Source organism: Phascolarctos cinereus, unplaced genomic scaffold (assembly GCF_003287225.1).
Source record: "Phascolarctos cinereus isolate Bilbo 61053 unplaced genomic scaffold, phaCin_HiC Scaffold_9;HRSCAF=440, whole genome shotgun sequence".
Taxonomy (NCBI): Eukaryota; Metazoa; Chordata; class Mammalia; order Diprotodontia; family Phascolarctidae; genus Phascolarctos; species Phascolarctos cinereus.
In genome coordinates, this window is record NW_027556402.1 from 79,217,196 (window position 1) to 79,240,925 (window position 23,730).

Consider the following 23,730-nt stretch of genomic DNA (forward strand, 5'->3'; position numbering starts at 1 on the left):
CATTTATATTGCTGTAATCATGTATATTGTTTTCATGGTTCTACTTCATTCTGTATCAATTCACCATTGCTTAATTTCCAAATCAATGACCTTTTCTTAGTCTTTATTCCTTAATGACTTTTCTTCTACATTTGAGGCTTTTGACCATTTTCTCTTTACTGGTTTTTCAAGACATTGCTGTTTCTTGGTTCTCCTCCTGCCTGACCACTTCTTCCAAGTCTCCTTGTCTGGATCATCATCTGTATCCTGTCCTCTAATTATAAGTGTATACCAAGTCTCACCTGTGCCCTCTCTTTATAACCCCACGACCTTCATGGGTTCAGTTGTTTTCTCTACGCTGATTACTCCCATACTCATATACATAGACACACATATTTGGGAATCATCTGGATATATGTATGCATATTTTTATGTGTATGTATAATACAAATTTCTATCCTTACCTAGTGTCTGTCCTGAATTCCAGTCTCTTGTTAACAGCTGCCTATTGGATATTTCCAAGTAGATGTCCCATAAGCATCTCAAATTCAGCATGTCCAAAACAATTCATCACAACCCTTCCTCTAAACCCTAGTCCTCTTTCTTTTTTTGAGGTCATCCATGTTTGCAACTGCAAAATCATCCTTGATTTTTTACTTTCCTTGTCCCCACATATCCAATCAAGTCTTGTCAGTTCTACATCCACAGTGCCTCTTGCATTTGTCCCCTTCTGTCCTTTCGTATGAGCACCATTCATTTAAAAACCCTCATCACTTTTTGCCTGCATTTTTGTCATGGCCTCCTAACTGATCATCCTGCCTCAACTCTCTCCCCTCTCACATCCTTTACACAGTTGCCAATTATATTCCTAAATAAGAGATGTAACTGTATCACTCCCTTGCTCAAGATGCTCCAGTAGCTAACCATTGCCTTTAGGATAAAACACAAACCTCTGTTTGGCATTTGGAACCCTTAGAAATGTGGCTTCAACTCCTCTAGGCTTATTTTACATTTCATCCCTTCATGAACTCCATGGTATAGCCAGAGTGGCCTTTTTGCTATTCTTCACCCTCAATATTCCATCTCCTGTGCAGCTTTGCACAGGAAGTCCTCCAAACCTGAAATGCACTCTTTTTTTCTCCTCCATCTCTTAGACTCCCCAGTTGCCTTCAATACTGAGCTCAAGTGCTAACATCTACAGGAGACCTTCCCTGCCTCTTTTGCAAATAAGTTGATGTTCTAAACTTTTGTTGCCTTTAGCTTTCATTTCTTTCCACTTGGCAAGTGTTTGCTTTCAGAGGCCCTTCTTAAACTCTCAAGCATCTTCCAAAAACAAAAGCCTAGCTTTTTAATGCCAGTTTTCTATGAGGACCGCTATATAACCATGAGACATCTCCAAAGAATTAGAAATGAATACAATAACGATGATATCTAGTATTTATATAACACTTAATATGTGCCAGGGACCATGCTAAGCTCTTTACTGTGATTATTTTATTTGATCTTCACAACAACCCTGGGAGGTATATGCTATTATTATCCCTGTTTTACAGATGAGGAAACAGAGGCAAATAAAGGTTAAGTGAATTTCATCCCAGGGGTGGGTTTGATCTCAAGTTATCCTGACTCCAAGCCCAGTTCTCTGCACTGTGTCATCACCTCGGGAGAAGCACCTACTAGACCTAAACAAGCTACGGCATGTGACCATTGAGGTCCCTTGAAGGACAGCAGTAAAAGAGACATTTATCATAGGAAAATGTATCAGAGAAGAGGCGTGACATAGGGCAACCTATGTCCTCCACCAGTATCCTCGCAGTGCTAGAAGAAACTGAGGAATGATTCCAAGACTTTGAGTGAGCCTCCTGTTGTGAATTCATGAGAGGACAGGGACCATCTGGGCAGACAGACACGGGTTCTGATCTATGTCATTACAGGGAACATCACACTCAGTGAGTGTGAATCCATTTGTATGTGTGAGAGACATTTCATATATGCTTGGAAGTGTACATATTAACTGCTGTGGCAGTTCTTGTTCTCAAAGAGCACACTTTCTGATTTGTTTTCATCTCTATAACCTCAGCATGTAATGTGGCACAGTACTGGGCACACAGTAGCTGCTTATTGTTGTTTGATTCATTGTAGTTCACATTAACACTCCAAGAGCAGTAGTGTTTATTGCAAGCGTTTCTGATGTAGGCTTGGATGAAAATTAAGTCAGTTAAACATTTAATTCCTCCATCAAGTTTGTTCCTCACAAAAAGACAAATATCCTTACTGCTTTTGATTGCTTTTTTTTTTAATTACCAACATATACACAAATATTTGTCAGGTGTCAATGATAGTTTTGTTTTCTTTTGGTTTTTTTTTCCCTATTCATTGACTTTGTACAAATAATTTTTGAGAATCCATTCACTTCCCAAATGATCACATAATCTAGCTTATTTAGTCTAATGGGTTCTGTTTTTAGAACCATTTTATATGGTAGTGATTTGAAAAAGATCTTTTTTAAAAGAGAAATAACAAATGTATCTATATAATAAAGAAAAGGTGGCACAGCAAGAAAAAAATAAAGGTATGGCACTTATTAAATTTATGTGAGATTCTCCTATCAAATTGGCTAACATGACAAAACAGGAAAATGATAAATGTCAGAGAAGATGTGGGAAAATTGAAACACTAATGCATTGTTGGTGGAGTTGTAAACTGATCCAGCCATTCTGGAGAGCAATTTGGAACTGTGCCCAAAGGGCTATAAAATTGTGCATACCCTTTGATCCAGCAATACTACTTCTAGGTTGTATCCTAAAAAGATCATAAAAAAGGGAAAAGGACCCACATATACAAAAATACTTATAGCACCTTTTTTTGTGGTGACCTAGAATTAGACACTGAGGGGATACCCATCAGTTGGGTAATGGCTGAACAAGTTGTGGTGTATGAATATAATGGAATACTATTGTGCTATAAGAAATGATGAGCAGGGGGCAGCTAGGTGGCATAGAGCACCAGCCCTGGATTCAGGAGGACCTGAGTTCAAATCTGGCCTTAGACACATAACACTTACTAGCTGTGTGATCCTGGGCAAGTCACTTAACCCCATTGCTTAGCTCAAAAAAAAGAAACGATGAGCAGACAGACTTCAGAAAAAGCTGGAAAGACTTACATGAACTGATGCTGAGTGAAGTGAGCATAACCAAGAGAACATTGTACACAGTAACAACAACACTATGCAGCGACCAGCTTTGATAGACAGCTCTTCTCAGCAGTGCAAAGATCTAAGACAATTCCAAAAGACTCATGATAGAAAATACTATCCACATCCAGATAAAGAATTATGGTGTCTGAACGCAAATCAAAGTGTACTGTTTTCTCTCTCTTTTTTTTCCCTTTTGTTCTGATTCTTTCACAACATGACTAATGCAGAAATATCTTTAATATATTGCCTATATCAGATTGCATGCTGTCTTGGGGAGGAGGGAAGGGAGAGAGAGGGGAAAAAAGTTAGAACTCAAAATCTTACAAAATGAATGTTGAAAACTAAAAATAAATAATTTTTTAAAATTATTTGAGATTCTTCTAGAAAGGAGGATAAAAATCCCTTTTGTAAATAATAGATTTCCTCAAAGCCTGCCTCTTAGTTCTGTAATCCTTCTCAGTATTCAAGTGTGACAATCTGATTTAATGAGGACAAATCAGTCAACAGAATTTTTTAAGAATCTACTATGTTTTGGGCATTAGAAATGCAAAGACAAGCAAAATACTCTGCTCACAAAGAACTTAAATTTTATTAGGGGACATGTATACATAAAAGTAAATACAAAACACATGTAAGGCAAATTGTGTTGGGGGGGGGTATGTAGAAGGTGGAAATTGAACTGTCCTTTGATAAAAACTAGTGATTCTCTGGAGCAGAGGTGAAGACAGAGTACTTTCTAGGCCTGAGGGATGATGTGTGTGAAGACAGAGGTGAGAGTGAGTATTATGTGTGAGAACAGTAAGTAGACTAGTTTGACTTGAGCATTAAATACATGAGGTATAGTAGTATGTTATATGCTTGGTTAAGTAAGCTAGAGATAACAACAACAACAATAATTTTATATTTGGCCTACAGTGTGCTAGGCACTGTGCTGAGTGCATTACAATTATTTATTTGATCTTAACCCTGGAAGGTAGGTGGTATTATCATCCTCATTTTACAGTTGAAGAAACAGAGGGCAAATAGGTTAAGTGACTAAACCAAGGTCACAGAGCTAGTAAGTGTCTGAGGTAGTTTTTGAACTCTGTTATTCCTTACTGCAGGCCCATTCACAGTTCTTTATCATACAGTATTGCTGTTACTATGTACAATGTTCTCCTGGTTCTGCTCACTTCACTTTGCAATAGTACATATAAGCCTTTCCAGATTTATCTGAAATCAGCCTGCTCGTCATTCCTTATAGCACAGTAATATTCCATTACAGTCATATACTACAGCTTGTTCAGACATTCCCCAATTTATGGACATCCCTTCAATTTCTAATTCTTTGTAGTGGCCCATGTTTCTAGTCGAGTTGACACAACCAGCCTAGAGGACTAATGAGCAAAACTTGGTGCTTTCACTCACTAGACAAATTATAATGAAATATAATAGATTCTACCTCAAGTTTTCTTGAGTCACAAATAATGATTTTACTCAGGGAATCTTTAATATGATAATTTTGACTCCTACTATTTAACTTAAAGCATGGGCCACTTAGAACCTTGACTATATAGTCCTATAATGAAAAGAATACTAGAGTCAGAAAACCTGGATTATAGTCCTGATTGTGTCATACCATGACATTAAATACTTCATTTTCTTTGTGCCTTGATTCCTTCACCTATAAAATGAGGGAATTAGACATGATCTCTAAGGTCCTCTCCAGCACAAATTCTGTGCTTCTCTTCATCATTCTTCCTTCATTAATACCTCTCATGTTTGTCCTATCCTTCCCCACTGCCCATCCCACTGATTCAAACCACTTACCACCACACACCTGGCTGAAAGCAATAGCCTCCTTACTGGCAGTAGTCTATTTGTAGTCAAACTCTCATCTGGTTTATCCTGAACATTGTTATTGGGATAAACTTCCTAAAATACTGTTTTCATTATGGCATTTTCCTACTCAAAAACTTTCATTTGTTCCTTGGTATTCTAAATCCTTCAAAACTTGTCTCCAATCCACCTTCTAACCACTACTAGATCCCAGAGCAACTTGTACTTTTCTTTCTTGATGCCTTTTCTCATGTCATTTCCCTCTCCCAGTCAAGCCCTCTCTTTGCTTTCTCTCTGTGGAAAGGAAATATCCTGTGATGCCCTGCTCAAGTTTCATACAAGGCTCAGTGGAAGCTTTATATACAAAACCTTTAACTTCCCAGCCTACAATGAGTTGTCCTGTTCTCCCTATCATTCAATTGCTACATATGCACTCTTGGTTCAAATACAGACCACATTCCCATCCTTCCCCCCACCTAGATCATACAAAACATACAGTTAATAATTGAGTTCCAATCTTTTTTTTTTTTTGCCAAATTCCTCAGCCTTCTTTAGTAGGTGATGAGCTTCGAGAGTGGAATTGTAACTAGTCCTCACTAGCTTTTTTTGTTAATCTTCTCTGTCAGTCACTGCAGGTCAGGACCTTCCTTTTAGCAGCCCTGGGAAATTCCTGTCTCTTTCTCAACCCTCCAGTTTTTATAATAAACCTGTTTTACATGGTAATTTTTCCATTCTTTGTGTGTATTTCTTTCAAAGAGGCCTCATTTCCAGTGTTTAGCACATAGTAAATGCTCATTGATTGATTGATTGATTGATTTTAGAGGTGTGATCTGTTTTCAAGGGAGACCTAGGTATTTTTTCATTCTTTGCATTTGTAGACTCACTACCTACTACCCAGTGCCTGGCATATATTGTAGGCCCTTAATCTGTGCTTGTTGGTTGATTGAATACAGTGTCATGCTTTTACCATTAGTTGACTTTTCATGAGTATTATTGCTGTTTTGCTTTTATGTCTTACCTATCCAACTAAATTGTAATTCCATTCACGAGGTATTTGTTACGAGATAGGAATAGGGACTGCACCCTCAGTCATTGGTATAGGAAACTTCCAGGCGAGGAAGAGCCCTCTACCAATTCAGGATTTCATCTTTTCATCACTTTATAAAGTATAATAGAATTGCTTCGAGCCCTGAGAGGTTAATCGACTTGCCTGGTGTCACATAGCTAGGACGGGTCAGAGGTAGGATTTGAACCCAGGGCATCTAACCTCAAGGCCCACTCTTTAAGCTTCCTTTTAAAGAGGGGGAACATTCTTTTATACTTTAAAAAATGTATGTAGTAGATGTAGATTTAATGATGTGTGCATGGATTTTAATTTTTTTCATATTAGATTCAGTTAATAGCAGTTTAAAGCAGAGCCTCTCACATATAATTGATAGTTTAATCTCTTTATCCAAACTTGACTTTAATTTTAAAAATCCAAAAAGTTGCAAGGGTTACAGATTAGTATATTTCATAAACGCTGCATACCAATATGTAATTTTTAGTTTGAATATAGGAAGATCCATTCTCTTTCAAAGAGAAATCTGGCCTAGGCTATCTATAGCAATATACAAAAATGCTCCAAATTACTACTAATTAAAGAAATATCAATTAGAGCAGTTTTTAGATCCTACCCCACGTCCATCAGTTTGGCAAAGATGACAAAAAATAAAAATGATAAATGTTGAAAGAACTGTAGGAGAACAGGAACTTTGATGTACTGTTTGTAGAATTGTGAATGACTACAACCATTCTGGAAAATAATTTGTAATTATACACAATAAATTACTTATCGTGCCCTTTGACCCAGCTATACCACTCCCAGACTGATACACAAAAGGTATTGAAGAAAGAAGAAAGGGTCCTATGAGTACAAAAATATTCACATCAGTTCCTTTTGTGGTAGCAAAAAACTGGAAACTAAAGGGAGACCTATCATTTGAGGAACAGCTCGATAAATTGTGGTATATGAATGTAATAGAATACTTTTGTGTTATAAGAAACGAGGGCATATATGACTTCAAAGAGATGCTGAAAGACTTACATGAAATGATTCAGAATGAAATGAGCAACTTAATGAATGAATGAAGAACAACTTAAACAGTACTGACTTTGTAAAGACAACTTTTTGAAAGCTGTAAGAACTATGGTCATTACAGTGTCCATCCATGTTGGTCATGATACTATCCACCTCCTGATATAGAGGTGATAGATTTAGGGTGCAGAGTGAAACATTTCTTTTTGAGTATAGCCATTGAGGAAATTTGTTTTGTTTGACTCTACATATTTGTTACATGGGATTTGTTTTTCATTTCTCTCATTTTCAGTGTGCCATGGGGTAGTGGGGAGGGAGAGAAAATACATTTCTTTTAATTATTTTTATCTTAAAAAATAGGTTGGAAGGGTACTACTGATATGAAATATTACATTCCCTTTTAGATGAGATCACTGTAATGTTAGTCTCACTTAATGATTTACTTCATTAAAAGAGAGTTGTCATGAATGGAGGTAACCTGGGAATATTTGAAATGTTTTAAAGAAATTAATAAAACTTAAAAATTTTTTATAGAGATCTGCAATTAAAGGAACTTCATTCCCGACCAAATAACTTTCTTCTAGCACTTGGCTATGTTTTCATAAAATGTTCCCTCTAGAATGAGCCTACCCGCCATCTCTCTAAAACCTGTCACCATAGTAGATCTAGTAAAGTCTAGGATAACCAACTAAACCAGGGTCAGATAAAATCTTGATATATCTACAAGTACAGAGAATGGATCTTTAAGACTTCTCTCCTTGGGGAGAGAGCCCATCATGCCGTGTCCTCAGTAATCCAGTTAATACCTAGTAAGACCCAGAAGGAAGGGGAAAGACTTCTATATGGTTTCATTATACAGAAATGACCACAAATTTAAACTAAAATAAATACCAATAAACTTGAGAAGTTTTTTTTAAAGTGGTGATAAACTGTGACTGATCACTCTAGTGTTAATCTGGATACCTACAGATTTCAGTCTTGTGTCCATATTTTTGTTCACAGTTTTTGGATTTGAGTCACTGTAGAGTAGAATTCCTAGCCATGGCCTCTAAAGTTATAGTGGTAAATTCAACCTTAAATTGAGGTTTTGTTTTAAGTTTGTTTGTAAAGATGCTGTAGAAATTTTTGTTTCTCTTTACAAAGAGTTGTTAATTAAATTACATAGTCACGGGAGGCAAAATTTACTATAATGGAAAAAGGAGTAAATTTGGAGAGAGAGAATCTAGAACCTATCTAAACCTTACTTTGTTATCTATGAAATGGCAAGGGGTGGGCCAGTTAGAATAGATTGCCCCTAAAATCCCTTACTCTAAAACTATAATCGTATCATACAGACAAAACATTGCAGTTTTTACTTTGGGGTTTATAATGGGAGGACAAGAAGGTTTGATCTCTAATTTGGAGTACCATTCTGAACCTTCCAAGTATAAATTGAAATAGGTGCTACTACATGATTATTTCGTTTTGAGAATATTAAAAAACAAATTGTAATTCAACCTAATAGGTGCTAGTGGTAAAGACCTCAGGGAAAACTAAGTTTTTACATAAAAAGCATTACTTAAAAAACATTACTATAACTTAGATATCCTTAAGACATAGTCAGTGGATCCATATAATCCTTCTAATGTATATTCCCTCTAGTAGTAGAGATTAAAACTCATCCTTGCTTTCCCATTATAGGTGATCTTCATCTATTTTTTTCTGTAAATCTTCCATTAACTACTTAACCAATATGCTGGTCTTCTTTGGGTTCTTTTAATGTTTATTGTTGGATTTTTTAAAATAACCTTTAAGGCTGAATTTTGCTTAACTGAGTCAGTAAACTTAGTGGTATTATGTATTATTTACATCTCTCAAGTCAACTATGTGACTGTGAAAATTTTTTCTGTAGAAAATTATACCTTCTGTAAGACTTGGCAAAAAAAATGACATGAATAAAAATCAGACAATAGTATTTATGTGCTTTCTTTACCTTTAATATACTTATTTTATTTAATTATTCTATTGTTTCTATAGTTTACCATGGAGTCTCTCATCCTATTTTTTAGAGCCTGTAAATCCTGGAATTGTTCACCTGCCAGTTTAGCTAAGACATAGACTCCCTGACCACCCTGTCCAACCCTTGTTGCACTTTCACTTATAACCCCTACCCCCATCACTCATTAATTGTGGTAGGAGAGTTGGAATACTCATTGCCACTTTCAGGCTCTCTGTCTGTCACCATCATTCAGTAACCTCTCCTCTTTTTAAGTTCATTCAATCCACATTTATCATCCAGTCAAAATCCTAGTGACTATTATGTGCTGACCTCCAGGACACTCTCTTTCCGTCCTTAAGGAGTTCAGTGCCTGGCTCACAGGAAATTATAGACCTTCTTCTTGCTTCTATTCTTACTCCTTACCAAGGTCCACCCTCCTACCTGCAAAACAATCCCCTTTCTTCCCATCGCCAACAGATTGCCCTCTCTGTCATCCCCACTCTTTCATTTATCTTCAAGCTCTCCTTGTCTACTGGCTTTTTACCTACAGCCTACCAACATGCCCATGTCTTCTCCATCCTCAAAAAGTCCTCACTTGATCCTTCCATCTCCAGTAACTGTTGTCCTATGTCTCTTATAGCTAAACTCCTTAAAAAGGCTATCTACAATTGGTGCCTCTACTTTCTCTCCTCTCCTTCACTTCATAACAACTTACAATATGGCTTTTGACCTCATGATTTCCCCAAAATGTCTCCCTCAAAGTGGCCAAAACCACTGACTTTTTCTCAATCTTCATTCTTTTTGACCTCTCTCCAGCTTTTGACATTGTCCATCACCCTCTACTTCTTGATACTCTCTTCTTCCCAGGTTTTCAGGACACCACTCTCCTGGTTCTACAACCTGTCAGACCTCTGTTTTTTTGTTCTCTTGCTAGAGCCTAATCCAGATCACACCCATTAACCAGAATTGTCCTACAGGGCTCTGTCCTGGATTCTCTTCTCTCTTCCCTCTGTAGTACTTCACTTGGTGATCTCTTCAGCTACTTTAGATTTAATTATAGTCTCTATACTGCTGATTCTCAAATCTACCCATTCTGCCCTAATCTCTCCAATCTCACATTTCCAGCTGTCTTTCAAACATCTCAAACTGGATGTTCAACATATCTTAAATTCAACATGTCTGAAACTGAACTCATTATCTCTTCCCCTAAACCCTCTTCCACTCCTAACTTCCCTATTATTGTTGAGAACACCACAACCTCTGAGTTCCTCAGGCTAACAATTTAGGTATCATCCTTGACTGCTCACTATCTCTCCTACCCCACATCCAATCTGTTGCCAAGGCCTCTTGATTTCAACTTTGTAATATCTCTCAAATATGCTCTCTTCCCTCTGACACTGTCACCACCCTGATGCAGGCTCTCATTATCTCACACCTAGACTATTGCTGTAGCCTGCTGGTGGGTCTGCCTGCCTCAGGTCTCTCTCCACTGCAGTTCATCTTCCATATAATGCCAAAGTGATAGCTGTTAGAATTAATTGTAATTAAATCATGCTCAGACTGTGGTTATTTGTGTTGCATTCCCCACTAGACTGACTGTAAGTTCCATGAAGAAAAGCCATATTTTATTTAGAGGCAGTTAGGTGGTACAGTACACAGAACTCAGGAAGACTTCAGTTCAGCTGCGTCCTCAGACACTTATTAGCCATGCATGACCCTGGGCAAGTCATTTTACCTCTGCCTCAATTTCTTCAATTGTAAAATGGGGATAAAAACAATACCTACCTTACAGGATTGTTGGAGGATCAAATGAGATAATATTTTGTAAAATGTTTATGCCTGGCACATAGTAGATGCTATGTAATTGCCTGTCTTCACCCCTCCTTATTTAAAGCAATGCCAGACTTACTTTTTGCTACACATGGAACATTATTGGGCAGTTATTAGTGTGAAAGGAAATTAGAAGCATTGTTGTTTTTATTCATCCTTTGCATTAGAGAACATTAAATAATGCTGTAATGCTTATATTAGAGAATTTAAATGATCACTATTTTTGTTTAAACATTTAGTAAAATTTCACGATGTTAATGATTTTGTAAAAAAATATTAGCATCATGTACTTTTACAGTTCTGTATGAGTGGTCATTTAAATAATACTTTTTCTGTATTGCTGTGCATCTAAAATTTTCTGGCAAATTCAGTCATTTGGATTAATTGGGGTTTAGGAAGTTTCTAATGTGTGAATTTAACTATAGAATTGTGAAATAAACCAAGAAGCCTTTTATGTATACAGTCAACTCTCTTATTATTTTTGCTAATGGAGGGGAGGATGGAACTAAGCAACCAATAACTAATTCAAGATTCTACTGTGTATGCCTAAAATAACTGCTGCTAATTTCATTCTAGACCAGTCATTTTATGTATTGTCTAGGCCTTCTTATATTCTATACCTATATCCAACATTTATTCTGAAATACAGCTTAACATGGAAGCATCCTTGAGACCCCCAGGAGTTAGGCTATTTTGTACCAGGTGCTTCTTATCCCTTCCTTTACTCCATTTTTCTCTAATGATTTAGCATTTCTATTTTATTGGTTTTAAGAAATTATAAATAAAGTATAAATAAGGATCTTCAGAGCATTAATTATAGAATACTATAATCTGAATGCTCTTAAAAGTACATAATTATACATATTTGAATATCTCATCTTTAAATTCTAGTTTATAGATATTCACAGTATTTCTTATTACTATCAAAATTACTTTTTAAAATTCAGTATAAAAATGTTTGGGAGAAGGATCTTATTTTTTATGAAAAACTTTCTAGATATGAGTAATTAGTTAAATGTGTACAGCGCCCTGAAAAGGTATATAAATGCTTCTTAACCTAGAGAAATACTGAAGAAATAAGAGATGTATATGTGGAAACAGTATATCATGCATGCAAAATGAATCATTTTTATACCAATTAAATACATACAGGCTAGTATTATCCAGACATAAGCATTCATGGGCATGCATGTATGCTGGATATCTGCATGTTGAAATAAATATATCTGCCTTTTATTTAAATGACTACACATTCAAATCTGTAAAAGACATTTATTTGAATGTGACTTTCATATCTATGTAAGAACATTGATTTCAGTTTGTTTATTGTTGTTGTTGTTTTAAAAATAATCTAGTCATAAAAACTATGGTAATGCTTCTCTTGAAAGTTTTGCATGCTGAGGTCAGGAAATTCAAAGATAAATGCCATGAAAACAATGAAATCATTTGCCTTAATAGGTGTCTACATTTCTAGCTGGCTGCTCACAATATTTAGCATTATGCAAAGCCAGCACACCACCTGTCCTGGCACAGCTTCAAATCTGTAGGCAAGAATAGCCAAGCATTTCCATTTCCAAAGTACAATTCAATGTAGTTAGAAAAAAAAATTTAGAAGCTCTTTCCTTTAAAGGTCTGTTAGTGCTTATAGCTGGTCTTCAGGTACCATGTTTTCTATTTGGGGAGAAAAAGGATTGGTATGGGGAATATGTTCAAGTAGGTAGAATAATGTTAGTCTTTTTATATGAGTTTCATTTTTCCTTCATTATATAAACAAATAATACAGATGGAAGCTTAGCAGTGGTTGCCTGTGCAGACATTATATTTAAATAAGCATAAGAAGATTGCTATGGTATCTATATCTTTGAATTTCCTACCTTTCATTGCATGTAAAATATCAACCATAAATTACAGTAACAGTCTACTAAGTTTTAGCTTGTATTTTGCATGTTTAAATACAATTTGAATTAATAGCAAAATAAAGCCTATTAAAACTAAAAAGTTTATAATTATTGATCTGCTAAAATAGTAATTGTCTATAAATATAAATTTTAAAGGACACTTTTATTCATCTAGCCATATCTGTTTCTGCCTTAGGGAGTGAACTACTTTATGTCCAAGGGCATCCTGGATGATTCACCGAAGGAAATCGCAAAGTTTATCTTTTGTACAAGAACACTAAATTGGAAGAAGCTGAGAATCTATCTTGATGAAAGGTAAAAATAAATAAAAATTAGTAGAGAATTCAAATGTTTTTTTAACCACACAACTTTTTTTAATAAATTACTTATGTTAATCAGAAGCCAAATTTTCCTTTAGATGTAGATAGTTCTTAACAATAAAATTTGATTAAAGAATTCATGATGTCCAGGGAGCGGAATGAAATGCATTTTGGAACCATATTGTGGAGGGTCTTCTATACCAAGCTAAGGAGTTTGTAGTTTATCTTTTAGGCAACAGGGAGCAACTGAAGACTTGTGAACAGTAGAGTTATAATTCATACATAAGTATTAGTAAGATTATTTTTCTTATCTTTACAAAGAGAATGGGGTGAAACTGGAGTCAAGGAGACCAGAAAAGAGGCTATTAAAAAATAATCCAGGACAGAGGAGATGAGGACCTTATCAGAGAATGAAATGAACCTTTCTTAACACATCACCTTGGAGAAACTGTCTTCAGTTTGCTAAACAGGATACCACTGTAGTAAAAAGAATTATTCTAATAATAGTTCATTTTAATAGAGGAGAGATTGTTGTCGGGAGAGCAGCTTTGCAAAATAGTTCATGAGACAAGTGATAAAAGCATTAACTGGGGTAATAGCAGTATGAATTGAGAAGAGGGGCCAGATGCAAAAGGTATTGTGGAGGTAGAGGACTTGGTAACAGATTGCATCTTTGAGTACGGTGAGGTAGACTGAGTCAAAAAAAATATCTAAAATTTCCTGCATGTATGGCTGGGAGAATGACAAAACTAGCAACAGGAAGCAAACGTTTTGGTCATGTTGAATTAAAGGCCCCTTGGGGCTATGCAGACAGTGATTTGAGACTGGCATTCAGGAAAGATATTGAGGTTGAGTAGGCAGAGTTGGGAATCCTCTCCAGAACTGATAATTAAGGCTAGGGAGTGGGTAAAGCCATCAAAGGATAAAATAAGAGAAATGAGGGCTCAGGACAGTCTAGAGAGAAAATGATGAAACAAGAAAATGGTCAGGAGAGAAGAATGTCCAGACAAGTAGGATAAGCAGAAAAGAGTCATACCATGGAAGCCAAGAGAAAAGAGAGGGTCAAGAGAAAGTGGGTGGTCAACAATATTAGATGATGTAGAGGTCAAGAAGATTGATAACTGAGAAAAGGTCATTGGTGCCCTTAGAGACAATAATTTCATTTGTACAAGTATGGATTTCTCAGAATGAGATAGGAAGGAAATGGATTAAGGACACAAATGGAAGGATTAGTTTTCACAAGGAGAAATATCACTTCATCAAGTAAGATAACCAAAAATGGAGAGAGTGAATAAAACTTAGAGAGGTTTTTAGGTGTAGAGGATATGGAAAAAGGGTGATCATAATAGATGTTCTCAGTCTCTTCAGTAAAGTAGCAGGGGAGGTCATCCATCAGCACCTCTGCTAGCAAATCAGATCAAAGCTTTTCTGAAAAAACCTTAGCACTGTATTTTCCTATTAATCAGTTACACATATTCATTGCTAGCAGTTTAGATCTAATGAGAAATTTTCAGTTTTTACATTGTCCATATAGAAATCAAATTTGAAATTAAGAATAAAACTAAACCCAAGAAGGGGGAGCGGAGCTAAGATGGTGGAGTGAAAGCAATGACTCGCTTGAGCTGTCCCCCAAGCCTCTCCAAATACCTGTAAAAAATGGCTCTAAACAAATTCTAGAGCAGCAAAACCCACAAAAAGACAGAGTGAAACAAATTTCCAACCCAAGACAACCTGGATGGTTGATAGGAAAGGTCTGTTGCCACCAGGCTAGGAGAGGAACACAATTCATTGTGGGCCACGTAGACAAAAACAGGCCCTCAGTGAACCTGAAGCAGGCCTCAGGGGACTGAATCACAGGCAGCTGTGGTGGTTTCCAGACTTCTGAACTCACAAATGCCAAAGAGACAGCTTAGAAGGTCAGTAAGAAAGGTCTGTCGGACCTGGGTGAGAGAGGAGCATGGTCCAGCCCCAGTTCTGGTGCAGCCCTACTGTGGCAGAGGCTTCTGGAGCTCTTGGCCCACAGATGGTGGGAGGATCAAGCAGCTGATCAGAGGAAGATTGCAGGGATCACTTGACTGGTGCTGAGTCAGGATTCTCTTGCTTTGCCTGTGCTTGGATCTGGGTCACAGTCCTGGGTGGGGGTCTTGGGGCAAGGAGGAGTGCTGGCATGGTGAAGCTTGTGGCTGTGGTGCAGAGGGAATCCTCACAGTTCCAAGCCAGAAAAGAGTGCTTATGGTCACTCATACACCCAGAGAACAGTCCAGAAAGGAGTATACGCTTGGCTTTTGATCATAACGCCTTGAAAGAATGGAAAATTTACAGGTCCCTAGAAGTATCCCTGAAAACAGCTGCACAAAATCCCTGAAGCTTGGGACAATACAGTCTCCACACTGGAAGCAGACCCCTACTTTAAGAAAGAGTTTATAACTCATGTAATTGTCTGGGATCATGTGCAAAAAAAAACAGAGACCATAGAATCTTACCTTGGTGACAAATATCAAAATATACAACCAGAAGAAGACAACACAGTCAAATCTCCTGCACCCAAAGCTTCTAAGAAAAATATGAATTGGTCCCAGGCTATGGAAAAGCTCAAAAAGAATTTTGAGCAACAAGTAAAAGAAGTAGAGGAAAAATTAGGAAGAGGAATGAGAGTGATGCAAGAAAATCATGAAAAACAAGTCAACAGCTTGCTAAAGGAGATTTAAAAAAAAATGCTGAAGAAAATAACACCTTAAAAATAGACTAGACCAAATGGCAAAAGAGATCCAAAAAGCCAATAAGGAGAAGAATGCCTTAAAAAGCAGAATTGGCCAAATGGAAAAGGAAAGTCCAAAAGCTCAATGAAGAAAATACTTCCTTAAAAACTAGAATGGAGAAAATGGAAGCTGATGACTTTATGAGAAATCAAGAAACAATCAAACAAAACCAAAAGATTGAAAAAATAGACTATAATATCTCATTGGAAAAACAACTGACCTGGAAAATAGATCCAGGAGAGATCATTTTAAAATTATTGGACTGCCTGAAAGCCATGATCAAAAAAAGAGCCTAGACATCATCTTTCAAGAAATTATCAAGGAAAACTGCCCTGATATTCTAGAACCAGAGGGTAAAGTAGACATTGAAAGAATCCACTGATCTCCTCCTGAAAGAGATCCCCAAAGGAAAACTCCTAGGAATATTGTAGCCAAATTCCAGAGTTCCCAGGTCAAGGAGAAAATATTGCAAGCAGCCAGAAAGAAACAATTCAAGTATCTTGGAGCCACAGTCAGGATAACAAAAGATTTAGCAGCTTCTACATTAAGGGACCAGAGAGCTTGGACTATAATATTCCGGAGGGCAAAGGAGATAGGATTACAACCAAGAATCACCTACCCAGCAAAACTGAGTATAATTCTTCAGGGGGAAAAATGGACATTCAGTGAAATACAGGACTTTCAAACATTTTTGCTGAAAAGGCCAGAGCTGAATAGAAAAGTTGACTTTCATAGACAAGACTCAAGAGAAGTATAAAAAGGTAAACAGAAAAGGGAAATCATCAGGGACTTAATAAGTTTAAACTGTTTGCATTCCTGCATGGAAAGATGATATTAGTAATTCATAAGACCTTTGTCAGTATTAGGGTAATTGGAGGGAAAAAATTATATGTATGTATATAGATAGGTAGATAGATAGATAGATAGATAGATAGATAGATAGATAGATAGATAGATAGATAGAATAGATAGATAGAGGGCACAGGGTGATTTGAAGATGAAGGGGCGATATCTGGAGAATAAAATTAAGGGATGAGAGAGGATTATACTGGGAGAAGGAGAAAGGGAGAGGTAGAATGGGGTAAATTATCTCACATAAAACAGACAAGAAAAGACTTTTACAGTGGAGGGGAAATGGGAGAAGGAGAGAGGGAATAAGTGAATCTTCTTCTCATTGGATTTGTCTTAAGGAAGGAATAACATGCAAATCTATCTTACCCTATAGGAAAATGGGGAGGGGAGGGGACAAGAGAGCAGGGAGATGATAGAGGGGAGGCCCGATTGGGGGAGGGGGTAATCAAGACAGGGTCAAAAGAGAGAATAGAATAAAAAGGGGGTGGGATAGGATGAAGGGAAATATACTTAGTTTTTCACAACATGACTACTGTGGAAGCATTTTGCATGACTACACATGTAGCAAGTTGCTTGCCTTCTCAATGAGGGTGGGTAGGGAGGGAAGAAAGGAGAAAATTTGGAACCCAAAGTTTTGAAAACAAATGTTAAAAAAAATTGTTTTCACATGCAACTGGGAAATAAGATATACAGGAAATTGGGTATAGAAATCTATCCTACCCTACAGGAAAATAGAAGGGGAAAGGGATAAGGCTGGGGGGGGAGATAGAAAGGAGGGCAGGTTAGGGGAAGGAGTATTCAGAATGCATGCCATCTTGGGGTCGGGGGAGGGATGAGATGGGGAGAAAATTTGGAACTCAAAATCTTGTGGAAGTGAATGTTGAAAACTAAAAGTAAATTAATTAATTTAAAAAAGAAAGAATAACTTAAATAACAGGAGAAGTAGTCATTGTTCTTTGTTGATTGTTCCAGTATAATGAAAACAGCAATACCACCAAAGATAATTTATAGTGTTAATGTTATGCCAATAAAATGATCAAAGGGATACTTTTCTAGAAGTAGAGAAAATAATAACAAAGGAAAAAAAGAAAAGATGAAATAGCAATTACTGATACAGTCATCAAAACCATTTAGTATTGTTAAAAAAAATAGAGAAGTAGATCAATGGAATAGACTATATAGGGAAAATCAGAAAGAATGGAACTCAGTAATCCACTGTTTTATAAACCAGAAAATATAAATTACTTAGGAACTTCATTTTTTTTTAATTGCAATAAAAACTACTGGGGGAACTAGAAAACAGTGTGGCAGAAATCAGGCCTAGACAAACATTTTACACCATGTTCCACAATAAAATCACAATAAATATGTGCCCTTAATGTTAAAGATAACACCATAAAATATTTAGAAGAGAAGCAGATGATATACCTTTCAAGCTATAGTAGAAGTATATTCCTATCTAAACAGATGGAAGCAATTACAAAAGATAAAGACTTTGATTACATGACATTAAAAAGCTTCTTTAGAAATAAAATTGATATACCTAGGATAAAATAGAAGGGGTAGAATGGAAAAAAATCTTTGTGTCAGATTTTTCAAATGCTGTTAGGTATCCAAGATAAGTGTGTACACTATATAGATGTGTGTGTGTGTGTGTGTGTGTGTGTGTAAAACCATTTTGCAATAGATAAATTGTCAAAGGATAGGAATAATTTTCAAAAGAATTGCAAGCTATTAACATCCATATGAAAGAATGCACTAAATCACTAATAATAGGAGAAATGCAAATCAAGACAACCTTGAGGTTTCACCTTACGTTGGCAAAGATGACAAAAGATAGAAATAGTCAGTGTTGGAGGTGTGAGAAAACAGGTAAACTAATCCATTGGTGGACCTGTGAATCAGTGCGACTATTTTGAAAAGCATTTTGAAATTATGCAAATAAAGTGATTAAAGTCATACCCTTTGACCCAGAGCTTCTACTACTAAGCATATATCCTAAGGAGGTCATTGATAAGATGAAAGTCCCCATAAATATCAAAATGTTTATAACATTACCTTTTGTGGGAGTAAAGAAGTGGAAACAGAGTAGATGCCCACTGAGTAGGGAATCACTGTACAAACTGTGGTACATAAATGCAATAGAACATTACTATGCTATAAGAAAGAAAGAACACGATGACTACAGAAACATGTAAAGATCTAAGTGAACTGATGAAGAATAAAATAAGCAGAGCCAAGAAAACAATGACATAAATGGAAAGGAAAACCATAAAAGAGATGAAAATGTTCAAAATAAAAATAAAAAGAACAAGCATGACCTCAAATAAGACGTTGGAGAAAGCATCTCTCCAAATCTTTTACAGAGGTGGGAAGGCCACAGGTGTGGATATTGAATATGTTTGATGTAGTGTTTGGTTTTGCTGATTTTTCTCTTTTTTATTTTTCTTTGAAAAATATTATTTGTTATATGTTATGACTCTCAAGGAGGAGTGAGGTATAAGAATACTGGAAGAAATTCTGATCGTGTAAAAAGCAAAAGGTTATCAATAAAAATATATTTTTTAAAACAGGATATCAATAAAAATTTATTTTAAAAAAAAACTCTTCTTGTCCTAAAGACAAAAATGGAAACTACATTATGTGTCAGCCATATTATTCAGTGTTGTTTAAGACCATTTAAAATAACTAGACAGAATAAAATACCTGAGAGTATACCTGCCAAAACAGACACAGTAACTATTATGAATATAAACATAAAACATTTTTATACAAATAAAGTTAGATCTAAGTACTTTAAGTAATATTTATTTTTCATGGGTAGGTAAAGCCAATATAATTTTTTAAAATTACGTTTTCAATAACTAATCTATTTAAGTAATGCCATCCCAATTAAATTACTAAAAAAAAAAGCTATCTTACTGAGTTAGAAAAAATAATAACATAGTTCATTTAGAAGAACAAAAGGTCGGGAACTTCAAAGAAACCTTTACAAAGATGTAAAGGAAACATATTCAGTAGTATCACACCTTAAACCATATTATAAGGTGAGAGCATTGTTGAAGTGTAAAATGAATAATTTTGATTATTTTAAATTAAAAATTTTCTTGTATTAAGTAAAACATACGTATCCAAGAATAAAAGGAATGCATAAATTGGGGGGAAATTTTCATAGCCAGTCTCTCAGATAGAGTGATTGGGTTGCATAATATTGCTGTGATATAGGAAGTAAAAAGCTGGTTGATTTAGAAAAGCATGGAAAGACTTGAGTTTATGAAAGATGATGCTATACACCTTCAGATAAACAGATGACAAGTAGAAATAAGCATAGTACAGTCTTCCATATATGTGTATATGTGCATGTTTATAGATGTGTGTGTGTCCATGCTTAATTGTAGACTTCTGGGTGAGGGGAGAGGAAAAAGAAACAATAAAGTAAAAAATTCAGATAGAGAACAAAAGAAAACCTACAAGGAATCAAAGAAAAGCTGGACAGCTTTGAAAACAGTGTCTGGTATTTATTAAATAAATTTTCTTGAAATGAAAATTTATTGCTTTACATTGAATCTTCTCATGTTCTGCTGTATACATGCAATTTTTTTCCCCTTTTCTTATTTTGTGCTTAGGTTTAAAAATAACCCCCCCAGGCAGATTTATTTTTTTTAATTAATTTATTTGTTTTTAGTTTTCAACATTCATTTCCACAAGATTTTAAGTTCCAAATTTTCTCCCCATCTCATCCCTCCTCCCACCTCAAGATGGCATGCATTCTGAATACCCGTTCCCCTAATCTGCCCTCCCTTCTATCTCTCCCCCACCTTCTCTTATCCCTTTCCCTTTTAGTTTTCCTGTAGGGCAGTATAGATTTCTATACCACATTTCCTGTATAACTTATTTCCCAGTTGCATGTGAAAACAATTTTTTTTTATATTCGTTTTTAAAACTTAGCAACTCCATACAGGTTATACATGTAGTCCTGCAAAATACTTCATGTTGTAAAAAACTAAGTATATTTCCCTTAATCCTATCACACCTCCCATTTATTCTGTTCCCTCTTTTGACCCTCAGAAGTGTTTGCTTCTGATTACCCCCTTCTCCAGTCTGCCCTCCCCTCTATCATTCCCCTGTTCTCTTGTCCCCTTTTCCCCTATTTTCCTGAAGGGTAAGATAGATTTCCATATCCAAATGAGCGTGTATGTTATTCCCTCCTTAATTCTCTCTCACCTTCCTCCGTTTCTCCTCCACTGTAAGAGCCTTTTCTTGTCTGTTTTATGTGAAAATAATTTTTTTTGGAAGTTGGATATGGAAAAAAAAAATAGGCACCAAAAAAACCCTTTATCTGTTTTTATGTATGTGCATATCTATGCAAATTGTCAGATAAGAAATGTCCTTATATAGAGATCACATTACTAATCCCTTTTCATTTTTACATGGTAATATTTTAAATATTTCTTAAAAATTAATTATCATATTATCATAAGTAAGCAAGTTAATTTAGTTAAAGCAACATGATGCTAATGTGTAAAAATAGATATTAGGTCTTTACTATTATGTACGGTTGTAAAGAAGGTTCAGGTTTTTTATATTTAAATTGTAAACTTCACCATCTTTTCTTCATTTCATTTGTGCACCCAGTTTTTTTGTCTTTTACAACAAGCTCGTGTAGATAAGACCTTAAAATTTTTGGCTATTTCAAAAATTTTCATTTTATACAACTTTAAATTGCTCAGCATATGTTACAAAAATGGCAACTGTATACATCATACCTATGGCTTTTGAGATAAATTTAACAGCTTTGACTCCAAATAATCAAATATTTTCTACCAAAAATTGGACATTTACCTTTTCCATCAATATTTTCTTTCTATAATAAAGAAATGGAAACTAGAAATTTACCAAAATTTATCTTTTTGTCTTTCTCCTAGGAGAGATGTCTTGGATGACCTTGTGACTTTGCACAATTTTAGAAATCAGTTCTTGCCAAATGCACTGCGAGAGTTTTTTCGACATATTCATGCCCCTGAAGAGCGTGGGGAGTATCTTGAAACTCTTATAACAAAATTCTCACACAGATTCTGTGCTTGTAATCCTGATTTGATGAGAGAGCTTGGCCTTAGTCCTGGTAAGAATTTCCATAATGAATTGCTACTTTTTTCCTCTTGGTATGTCTTACCTCCCAACTAACTAGAAGCTAAAGCAGGTAAAAATTTTGTCAAAAGGTTTAGTTTTTATAATAATGAACATTAAGATTGATTTATAGTCACAGCTTTCTCGATATAAAGCTTTACATGCCTTATTATTGCCTTTTTATATGAAATCCAAGTATTTCAAAACAATGGGAAAACTAAATTTTTATAAAAATATCATAGGATGAAATACACACACACACACACACACACAGAGAGAGAGAGAGAGAGAGAGAGAATAAATACAATATAAGTGAAAGGTAATCTTAAAAGAGAAATCACTAGTAGTATAGGGGACCAGGCCTCTAAGCTCAGTTGAAGGAAGCCAGAAGGCAGAAGTGAGGAAAGAGTAAGGTGTTCCAGTCATGAGGAACCTGCAGTGCACATGCACAGTAGATGGAGAGTGTGTGTGAGGAACACCAAGAAGGGTACTGCCACTTGATCATAGAGTCTGTAGAGGAGAGTAAGAAGATTTGGAAGGGTCCAGGTTGTGAAAGGATCTAAAACCCAAAAGCAAGATTTTATATTTGATCCTGGATGTAATTGAGAGCTACTGGAGTTTTTATGGAGTAGGAAAGTAACATGGTAATACCTGCATTTTAGGAAAATCATTTTGGCAGCTATTTGGAGTATGAATTGGAATAGGGAGAGCCTTCAATCAGGGAAACCAACCAAAAGAGCTTTGTAAATAGTTCAGGCTTGAGTTATAAGGACCTGAAACAGTTCCTTTTAGTGCCTGTAACTTAAAATTAATGTTCTTATGTGATAGTCAGGACATTTCTGATTGCAGGCCAAAGGAGATCTTGTTTACTTTATTTTTTTTTTCCATTTAAGTATGTTTAAATCCATTTCATTATCTTAAAATGAGTCAAAACTGTATTGAGAAAGAAGAATGATAGTACTCATAGGCTTTGTGGGTTATATAAAGGATGTATGCAGTGCTGTGTTTGTAGGGGACATAGAAACAGAATTTTAGAGGTAAGCAGCCTGGTATAATGGAAGGAATGGATTTGGAGAAAGTACGTCTTTGAGAAAATTGAGACCTAGAAACAACTGAGCAATGTGTCCAAGGTCATAGAGATAGAATGGCGAGTGCATTTCCCACTCAGAATTAATCTATATTAGACTCATTGTGGTGTCGTACCTGCAATTGGGATCACTTTAATTTCTGAAAGTAAATTTTTGATAACAATAGAAATAGCCACTTTAAGTAGTATATGTGCCATTTCTTCCAAAGTTGAAAGATGATTCCAGAATACAAATGACTTTTTTGTATGCGTAAGCATTATGTGACAACTATGATCAATAAAACTGACTTTTTTCTGATACAAGCTTTGATAGACTACGTCATTATGTCAGAAAATTAAGTTGATACCTCAGCAAGTGTCTTTCTTTTCTTTAGTAAATGTAATCATTTGCATTTGTATTGCACTTTAAGCTTTGTAAATTGCTTTCCATATGTATATGTATACACATTATATATCTCATCTCATTTGTACTGGAATGACATTGTAAATTGCCAGTGAGAGCTGATATTCAAATGTATTAATTCCTTAAAGCTGCTTGATCATTTTGTTCCAGCTTGAGAATTTATGCAACTCTAAGGTATGTTTACGTGACAAACATCTATAATTGGAAACTGTGAAATTAAGTTTTAAAAGGTGAGGAAAATACTTTCCAGATACTCAACTGAGTGGCACCATATAGAAAACATTTGTATTTTAAAATTAAATTTCCATTTTAATCCAGCTATACCATTGTATTATTATAAATTTACAATGTAATTTCTCATCTGATATGTCTTCTTTTTCCATTCTTACTCCCAATAATTTCATTG

General features: G+C 35.6%; 1 protein-coding gene across 4 annotated transcripts in view; it reads left to right on the plus strand.

Annotated features, from left to right (window-relative positions):
* FBXO8 (F-box protein 8) overlaps positions 1–23,730 on the plus strand; it is a 61,218-nt gene that overhangs the window by 28,228 nt on the left and 9,260 nt on the right. For all 4 annotated transcript variants that reach the window (XM_020997860.2, XM_020997859.2, XM_078148161.1 and 1 more), the window contains 2 exons: positions 12,973–13,091; positions 21,633–21,829. In XM_020997860.2, coding sequence (XP_020853519.1) covers positions 12,973–13,091; positions 21,633–21,829 — 316 coding nt within the window. The remainder of the gene's footprint in view (positions 1–12,972; positions 13,092–21,632; positions 21,830–23,730) is intronic.